Source organism: Sphaeroforma arctica (assembly GCF_001186125.1).
Source record: "Sphaeroforma arctica JP610 unplaced genomic scaffold supercont1.1574, whole genome shotgun sequence".
Classification (NCBI taxonomy): Eukaryota; class Ichthyosporea; order Ichthyophonida; genus Sphaeroforma; species Sphaeroforma arctica.
Genome location: NW_014038984.1, coordinates 1,579 through 11,571, shown reverse-complemented (window position 1 = coordinate 11,571; position 9,993 = coordinate 1,579). Strand labels below are relative to the sequence as shown.

Below are 9,993 nucleotides of genomic sequence, written 5' to 3'. Positions count from 1 at the left end.
ATGTATGTATGTATGTATGTACGTATGTATGTATGTATGTATGTATGTATACGTATATATACATATATATATATATATATATATAAAGATATATATGTGCGTCACGGTTGCACTTACGGGACCATGTCGCTGTATGATCTAGATAAGTTTGGGTTATCTGCGAGGTCTGCGTTGATGCCTATGACAGGTCTCAGAGGGCGAAGGAGAGGGATGATATCGCCAGTCCCATTCTTGCGCGTCAGTGACTTTCGACTGCGATGCATTTAACGTAAATCAGTTTCAATTGACGTCGAGAGAGTGTGTGCAAATATTCAGTAAACAATGAAGACAGTGTAATGACTCATCATCTACCCTGAACGCCTGTACGGGTGTTCGGTGTATTCTGCTTAGTAGGATGTCGTGCCAGTGCGCATCGTTATACAGTAAGCGGTGCCAAGTGAACAACTCAGCGCATGCGTATCAATACGATGCGTGCGGTATTGGCGCAAACCTAAACCAGCCACAAGTGGTAGTATGTGCATCTATGCAAACAGACAGGTCTGAACGGGGACTACAGCTGTGAGTGTACAGGCAACGAAGACTACCGAACGTATTCCCTAAGCCCACATCCACAGACTGCATCTAGATCTCATCTAAATCTCATCTAGACCTCATCGAGATCTGCATACTGTCCTCTATACAATGGGCGTGCCCGACCCATGCATGACTCATCGATGACTCATACCTGTCGGTCATCCGCCGGTTAACGAGCGGACGGTACTTGACCTCCACTGTGGCTGTTTGGGATAGATCGTTCTCATTCAGCACTGTCATTGGGGCGTTTTCTAGGAATTCGGATAACTTCCGCGACTCCAGACTCAACGGATTGCGCCCGGAGGACATTGCACCTGCACAAAAGGGGTATGTTTGCGTTATATTTGACACGTTTTGTTTGCGTTATGTTTGAAAAGTTGTATTTGAGCTATGATTAGAAAGCCGTGTTTTACTTATGTTTGAAACGTTTTGTTTGCGTTATGCTTGATAAGTTATGTTTGCGTTATGTGCTCTCCGTTATGTTAGCTATGCTTGAGATTTGTTTGGGAAGTTATATTCAAGAAATGTTTGAAGAATTTTGTTTTGCGATATGTTTGCGTAATGCTTAAGGTATGTTTGAGTGCCACACGGGCGGTTATGGAGTGACAAGACTGGTTTGAACTTGATAGAGTACCAGTGTGCCTGAACGGAAGAGTTTTTTCTGCCTACACTGAAGGTCTGCGGTTATTCCTCCGTGCGAAACCTAAGAACTAGATGTTCAGTATGTGTACGTCAAGTAGGTAGGGTGTAGATAGCCAGTCTATATGGCGTGCTACTACTACGGCATGAAGTACCTCTGATCTGCAGTTTATAATGGGAACGGGTTAGTATATACTTGGCGTGGTCATCGCTACCAGTGGCAAGTGTATGGGGTTTAAAATTATCCACTGACATAAAGATAACATATAGGTTTCACAGAGTTCTGGGTACGCATCTGCGTTTAATCGTAACACTTTGAGCACATAGATTTCCCCCAAACTACATACACACATAAGTTGAATACTGATACACACATATATACACGCATATACTGAACACAGATACACATATATATACACGCATATATTAAACATAGATACACACATATACACACGTATATACTAAACACAGATACGCACATATATACACGCATATATTATACTAGACACACACATATATACACGTATATATAAAACAGAGATACACACATATATACACGTATATATTAAACAAATATACCCACATATACAAGTACAGATACCACTTTCTACATATAACTGGTACACACACAAAAACCCACAGACAAATCACATTTACGCACCCATAAACTAACCCAGAGAGTAGTGCACATATATACCACACATATACACACACATACACAACCATGCACACACACCCACAAACTCACCCAGAGAGTAGTACACGCATATACTATATATACACACATACACAACCATACACACACATACACAACCATACACACACACCCACAAACTCATCCAGAGAGTAGTACACGCATACACCACATATATACACACACATACACAACCATACACACACCCACAAACTCACCCCGAGAGTTGTGACGGGGTGGTGCACCCAGTGATCTCGTCCACTGAACGTCCGCCGACTCCACACCGCCATCAAACACATCCACAAGTGATGGATGCACAAAGCTATCATGCGCAGTTGCCATGGCAACGGCTGGCGTGTGTAGTGAGGTGTGATGAGGTATGTCCGTAGACGTACTGCAACGGCCCAGCGTGTTGTTCTTGGGGATGGGCATGCTTTTGTACCGCACGGTGTGTCTGTACTTCTTGACAAAGCTCAGCATATTCTTGGGTTCATCCTCCGTCGCCTTTGCCTTCGTCTCAGTCATAGCTTTAGCCTTAGCCTTAGCCTTAGCCTTAGCCTTAGCCGTAGCGTCAGTGTGCGGGTCGGGTCCCTCTCCTGCCTCAGATAAAGGCGTATCACCCCCCCCGTTGGTGCTGCGACTGCTCTGGCTACTGCCATCCTTCCTCTGTGTGTGGTGGTTGGTGCGTGTCTCTGCCAAACCCGTGTGGCGCCTGTCCTGCGCGGAGGTGTTGTGTATGTCACCCGTATTACTATTCGTATTCGAGGTGTTGTGTGCGTCATCCGTATTACTATTCGTAATACCATTGCTCGGTGTAGCGTGGTAGGTATCCCTGTCGTCTGACTTGTGCCCGTCGTGGCTGTGGTCCGCAACGGCTTCCCCTACACCCCTCTCGCCGTCGTATACACTGCGCCTGTCCTCTGCAGTACAACAGCCCCTGTGCACACACTCGCAGCACAGAGACACACCCGCGGCTGTACCGTCTATTGCCGACTCTTCCACGGGCGGACTGAACTCTCTCCCAATCTCACGCACACAGACGTGCAGTTTGAAATAGTTGAGACTGTCACCTGTCGCCACGCCATCCCCACGCAAGGAACGGCTTGTGCTTGTGTGTGGGGGGGGTGGCTCTGTGAATAGGTCTGACTTGGGCCGAGGACGTGCTGCTGAGCTCCTCCTAGCACCCGCCCCAGCCACAAGGTCAGGGCGCTCGAACGCCCGAACCACGGGTGAGTGTGTGGCTGTGTCTGTGTCTGTGTCTGTGGGTGGCTGGCCGGCTGCTTGCACGGCTATGTGGGACCGGTCGACTGCAGTGGCGGGTGGGGTTGTGCGTGTCTGGTCCAGTGCATCGGTGGGCTTGGGTGGGTTCGTACATGTACATGCACGATCCTCCACATGCGTGTAGGCGAGCTCACCCTCGGCCTTGGCCTTGGCTTTAGCCTTAGCCTTAGCCCTAGCCTTAACTATAGTCTTAGTCTCGGTACCAACCCACTGTCCCTGGCACTCGTCCGTGCTGGGGGGTGCACCTCTTGGGAGGGCTTTGGGCGGCTTCTGCACCGCCTGACTTACCATGGGCGATGACCCTATCACCTCCCCATCTGTGCCCTGTCCAGGACCCGTTTTGTCCTCCATGCGCCTGTCCTGTTTCTTGGCCAGGTGTCCAAAATCTGTCATGGAGGGCCGAATGCCACCCGGGGATTCTGAGTGTGCGCGTGTGTGGGTATGAGGGTGCGTGAGAGTCTCATCATCCGTCAACGGTTGCTTATGTATCACTCGCATCAACTGCACCTGTGTGTACTGTCCAGGCCCTGCTTTGTCCTTCATACGCCTGACCCCCTGCTTTTTGACCCGTCCCATTTCGGGACTCCAACTTGGGCACCACTGTCCAAAAGTTGACAATGGGGACCGTAATGCACCCGAGGATTCTGAGCGTGTGCGGGTACGTGGACGCGTGTGCGACTCGCCCCCTGACAACGGCAGCTTGAACACCACTGGACTCAGTTGCATCGCTGAGTGCCTGCGGGTGTGTGGTACTGGTGACTGCGTGCGTGGGGGGGTTGCCGGGGGTGTCCCGGTTTTCGTCCCGGTTTCCGTCCCGTTTTGTGGGTTTGACTGCGGTATAGTACTTCGCCTGCCCTGTTTGTCTGGGCGTGGGCTCGGACGTGGCCGTTGACTGCACAGTGCATCGTCCACCTGCTCTAAATCCCCGCCAAAAAACCTTGTGCCGCATTCTAATTGGCTAACGCTAACAGATGGTTCAAGATACTCGGTGACGTCACTAAATTTGTGGACAAGAGACCAGGACGGGCGAGATGACATGCTGTGTCTTCGTGTTTGCGCTGCGGCGATCTCTTCAGCAGTGAACACTCGGTTCACACTGGGCAGTGGGGCGTAGGGAACGATTGGTGAACGGATGGGTGACAAACGGATGGGTGTTGAACGGATGGGTGTTAAACGGATGGGTGTTAAATGGATGGGTGTTAAACGGATGAGTGTTTAACGGATGAGTGTTAAACGGATGGGTGTTGAACGGATGGGTGTAAAAGGATGGGTGTTAAACGGATGGGTGTTAAACGGAATGATGTTAAACGGATGGGTGTTAAACGGATGGGTGATCAAAGGATGGGAGTTAAACGGATGGAAGCTGTTCGTTGTTTAGTTATTCGTTGTTTCCCTTAGCTGTGAATACGTTATTCCGACTCGTCCGCCAAGCACACATACATAGACGCTACACTTGCATAGTACTTCATCAGGATATATGTGCGAACTTGCTAGCACGGTTGCACCGAGTTGTCGGCAGGACCCAAATGGCCCATGGAAACAAGATGCCTGGCATTGAATCATAGTAACGCTATTTGCACATTCCTGTATCTCGCATCCATACACAGTAGCTAATCTATATATATATGATGCGATTCTATAATAGACCTGTCCCTATTGAATGTGCTTTCCTAGTAGATATGTCTTGATTGAATGCGCTTTCATAATAGAATCTGTCCCTATTAAATGTACTTCCTTAATAGATCTGACCCTATGGAATGTACCTTATAAAAGTTCTGTCCCTATGGAATGAAATTCATAATAGATCTGTCCCTATTGAATGTACTTCCTTAATAGATCTGTCCCTAATAAAATGTGCTTGCATAGATATGTCCCTATTGAATGTACTTTCATAATAGATCTGCCCCTGTGGAATGAACTTTCAGAATAGATCTGTCCCTATGGAATGTACTTTCATTATAGATCTGTCCCTATTGAATGTGAATACCTGGTAGCACGTATCTTTGCTGCTGCGACGGTTTTCGGACTCAACTCCGATCCTTCTCGCAGGTCGGCAAGAATAGTCGACTTTGCCTGAGAGTTCGCTCTGTATTGGGTTTGGGTGAAGAAATACAAGTATAGAGTATGTAACATATTTGCGCTTTCGCTCTGTATTGGGTTTCGGTACAGAAATACAAGCTGAGAATTTGTATATGTATCGTATTTCCGCCTAGTTATAGTGGTTAAGGCTACTCAGGGGTAGGCCTTTTCATTATGAATATTCAGACCAAAGGCTAGAGTATGGCTTTCAGTCAATACATCTAGAAATTCAGTCGGAGATGGGGCCTTTTCAGGGGGCTATAAGTCGATGGATTTAAAACACTGCCGTATCTGTACCACAGAAAATGTTTCTGATAGACCATCAGTCCCATATGAACACACGTTAGTAAACCCTAAAACCCTAATGCACAGACCCCCTGGTAGCACACTGTAGCCTACAACATACCTGCGGATCCTAACCGCTAGGTCATTATCCCGACTCGGAGAAGTACTTTCGAATTCATCCAACGCATGCACAGGCAGACTGTGCACTAATAGAAGTGCGTCTGCGGCTGTCCCTTCACTTGTATGTGTGCGATGTGCTGGAGGGGTGTGTGCGAGTGTATGTGTGTGTGTGTGTGTGTGATGAGGTGGGGGCGAGGGTGTGTGGGTGTGTATGTGTGTACGATGAGAAGGCGGCCTGTGCGTGTATATTTGCATGTGACGAGACGGTGGGGTGTGTGAGTGCGAACGAGTGTGTGTGTATGTGTGTGTGTGAATGGGTGAGTGGGTGGGGTGAGATGGAGGGGTGTGCACTGACCCACCCACACGCCTGGCTCCAATGCTGCGTAGGTCTACAGCCGGTGGGGTGAGGCATATGCGGTCTGTGGCAGCCATACCCTCAGTCGGGTGGGCGGATGGTTGTGCCTGTGCATGTACTAGCTCATCTAGCGCTGTGGTTGGCTGCTGTGCTTGGGTGTGTTCGGGTGTATCTGTGTGTGTGCGTGGGGGTGCGGTCTTTTTCGATGCGCGAAGAGTGCGCGCCTCGATTGGACCGGCGGTTTTGCCCAAGTCCTCGTCCGTGGTACAATTCGGTCCTTTTTCAGTTTCGGGGTGCGACTCTAGCAGGTTCGCGATGACGTCCTCGGATGCGCTGTTGACAAAGACGGAGTGGGTCGTGGTCTGCACCACCAGTGACGGGTGTGTGTGCATGCGGTCCTCTTTTGTAAGACAGGTGCACGACGGTCCGTTTCTGTTCTTTTGCCCTGTTTTGTCGTGGATCGTGGTGGCCATAATGGTTGCCATGTCACTAAGCAGGGATTGGGATGGGTGTGTGTGCGCGACCGAGTCGTCGTCCCAGAAATCCGACCCAGACCCAGCGGACGTACTACAGTCCTGCCCCACAATCTGACCGTCGCTTCTCGATATCGTGTAAGAGTCGGCAGAGGTCACACACCGCACACCGTAACCCGTGCACGCGGAAGCAGTCGCTGTCTTACCAAGGGCACGCTTGGTATCGGCCATCTGGCCCAGTAATAAAACATCTTCAGGCCGTACAACACTTCCTGGTCCGTTTTTGCTGCCTGCTCGTGATAGAGGCAGGGAGCGTGTGCACTTTTTGGTGCGTTTTGGCCTGGATCGATGGCCCGGCGGTGGCTCATGGGTCGCATAGTCCATCGATTGGGCCCTGAATTGGTGTCAGAGATATCAATCGCTCGCATTAGTGTACTTGTCAGTCAATCAAGCTGTCATCGCGCGTACAAATACTAATACCAATGCCAGTGTCAGTGTCAGTGTCAGTGTCAGTGCCAGTGTCGGTGTCAGTGTCAGTGTCAGTGCCAGTGTCAGTGTCAGTGTCAGTGTCAGTGTCAGTGTCAGTGTCAGTGTTAGTGCAGTTGGCGATCGATGATTTTGTTTCGGCTAACTACACTGGGTGTATCTGCATGTTCACAATCCGTGCTACTGCATGTGTCGATGAGCACTGATGACCGACTTTTGAAGTCAAGTCCCAGTGCCAATGTACCACATAGATTTTCGGTTGGGTGCCATGCTCGTTGCCATGGTTACATGTGAATAGGGCCACATCAGTCTCAACTCTTGTGGCTAAGACGGCAAGTCTAACATTTTGGGTATCGCTTATGAATGGACATTGTCAACCCCGCATGCGAACTAAGTCGTAGCCAGACGCGCAATTCATTGATATATAGTCACCACATACTCAAATTGACTCCGGGGTGTACGTAAGAAGGCTAATGTCACAGTACATTGACAGGTATAACAGGTCGTTCAAGGCTGCTGCAAAGGTACGTATGTTTCGTGCACAGCGTCATATACCAGATCATAGCTATATGTATATACATGTCAAACGTACATTAAAAAAGGGTGAATATATACGTAACAAGGTGATTATTATAATATATATATAAATATATATATAGTGTGTGTGTGTGTGTGTGTGCGCGTGTGTGTATGTGTGTGTGTGTGTATGTGTGTGTGTGTGTATGTCGCCCGCTGTCCTGTTATACACCTCATAAGCTACTCGTTTGCAGCCTTACATGCCTGCATAAGCCATTCCACTTCCGACACTTCATGGACGGCTGTCCCCTACTCCCCCGCGCACTCCTACCTACCGCCGGCTGTGCACCACTCGAGAGTCTCCTCCCATGCGCCCTATTCGTGGCTGCTGTACTTTTAATCTTCCCATCTAAAGCATTGTTAACGGCTGCTTCTTCCTTGGCCACATCCTCGCTCGGCAGTGTCCGCGATGTGGACGCTGACTGTGGCCGCGTGAACAAATCCCGAACATCGGGACTTCTGGCCTGGTCTGTGGGATTGCTGATGTGGCGCCTGCAGAAGTCCTCCTGGTGCGTCGCCGTAGGACTGCTTTTGACCTGGTCTGTGGGGTTGCTGATGTGGCGCCTGCAGAGGTCCTCCTGGTGCGTCGCCGTAGGACTGCTTTTGGCCTGGTCTGTGGGGTTGCTGATGTGGCGCCTACAGAAGTCCACCTGGTGCGTCGCCGTAGGGCTCCTTTTGCCCTGGCCTGTAGGGTTGTTCATATGGCGTATACAAAAGTCCTTCTGGTCCATCGCCATAGTGCTACTGCGACGTGAGGGTAACATATCAGAACTCCTTCGAGGACTGGAGAGTGCACTGTGTGTGCCTGTAACCCTTAATGTGCCGTGTGTGCCTGTTGTACATACACTTATACCACTATGTGTGCCTGTGGTACCTATACTTATTCCACTGTGTGTGCCTGTTGTACTTGTATTTATTCCACTGTGTGTGCCTGTTACACCTAATCCACTGTGTGTCCTGGTGGCCCTTGCGCCAGCACTTGGTGCGAAGGGTGCGGACTGGGTCACTGAGCGCACACCGGGCGTCCTATTGTCCTGAAAAATGGGTGAGGCCATGATGGTACGCCTGTGGGTCTCCAGGTGTTTGCCCAGTGGTGACCGGTGTCCTGTTTGGAAGTGACCAGCGCCTATGGTCTGCCGCGTTTTTGAGAAGGGCATCCGCCTATCGGCCACCGTCGGGGTTTTACTGGTTGCCATGGTTACGGCACCTCCTGAGGCTTTCGCATCTGGGCTGGGTGCCCACACCCCATTCGGAAGTAAGTCGGTTTTGCACACGGCGGTGGTGTCGGTGTCTGGCTCGACCGTCTCATAGATAATACCATCACCTACCGCGTCTCCAATTGGCCCCTTTGGCGTTGCCATGGCAACAGGCGCTACAACCAGATCTGATTGGCGGATGTGGCTCATATCCGACTCCGTAGGCGGACTCGCGGCGGCACTGTCCGTCACCCATTTGTGCAAATCCAGGGCATCCGGGATGTCGGAGCCTTGCGACTGCCCAGACAGTGAGTCCTGGTCTGTGTCTGTAGCCCTGTTGGCCCACTCCAACAAGTCTGTCTGCGATTGCGTGGGCTGGGTTGTATGCGCAGTCCCAGTGAGCGTGTGGCATTGGCTGTCTGGGCCGGAAGCGGATCTGGCGTGGTTGCCATGGAGACCAGACCCACTCCCACTCCCTACGACGGTACCACTCCTCGCAACATGTTCCAGAGCCCTTGGCACCCGATAGGCCTTTTGTGGTCGCTTGTGTGTACCAGCCATGCGGCTAACAAGTGCACCTGACAAGGATGTCCTGGGCCGCACTTTGGATTGTAATGGGGACCCTGTCCTGGTATTCGGCATTGAGCCATTCCGGAACGAGGAGGCGCTAGATGGGCTGGACTGGCGGTAGCGCGTGCCGAGGGATACCATGGATTCACTGTGGCAACCTGTCGGATGAGTACACAATCAGAGGGCACGGTGAGAAGTTCGGTACAGAACAGAATTATACACTAACTAAATGAAATACATGCATGGTCCACCTCTGGTGGCAACTGCCACTCGTAGTGTTAGAGGGCGATAGAGTCATACTACCTCTCAGTGTAGTGTGTGGGGCTAAAACTAACGTGCTGCGGAGCCATTTCCAGGTCCTTTTCGGGTGTACAAATATCATCACAGTCAATAAATAGGCCGTAAAAACATCCACTGCCGTTCCAAATGTCAATAAATAGGGCCGTAACACATCCACTGCCGTTCCTAAAGTCAATAAGTAGGGCCGTAATACATCCACTGCCGTTCCTAAAGTCAATAAATAAGGCCGTAAGACATCCACTGCCGTTCCTAAAGTCAATAAAAAGGGCCGTAATACATCCACTGCCGTTCCTAATGTCAATAAATAGGGCCGTAATACATCCACATCCGTTCCTTAAGTCAATAAATAAGGCCGTAATACATCCA

General features: G+C 50.2%; 2 protein-coding genes across 2 annotated transcripts in view; both read right to left on the bottom strand.

The window, feature by feature from the left end:
- Positions 1-113: 113 nt before the first annotated feature.
- SARC_11213 (hypothetical protein) lies at positions 114-6,883 on the bottom strand (the record flags this gene model as incomplete). The annotated part of the gene is made up of 5 exons (XM_014294706.1): positions 114-252; positions 725-887; positions 2,125-4,283; positions 5,175-5,273; positions 5,673-6,883. The coding sequence occupies 5 exons, from the start codon at positions 6,881-6,883 to the stop codon at positions 114-116; spliced, it is 3,771 nt and encodes a 1,256-aa protein (XP_014150181.1).
- An 851-nt stretch (positions 6,884-7,734) lies between these two features.
- Positions 7,735-9,993, bottom strand: part of SARC_11212 (hypothetical protein) — a gene marked incomplete at both ends in the record, with an annotated part of 3,558 nt that continues 1,299 nt past the window's right edge. The window contains 2 exons of the mRNA XM_014294705.1: positions 7,735-8,125; positions 8,198-9,485. Of these exons, the coding sequence (XP_014150180.1) occupies positions 7,735-8,125; positions 8,198-9,485 (1,679 nt within the window). The remainder of the gene's footprint in view (positions 8,126-8,197; positions 9,486-9,993) is intronic.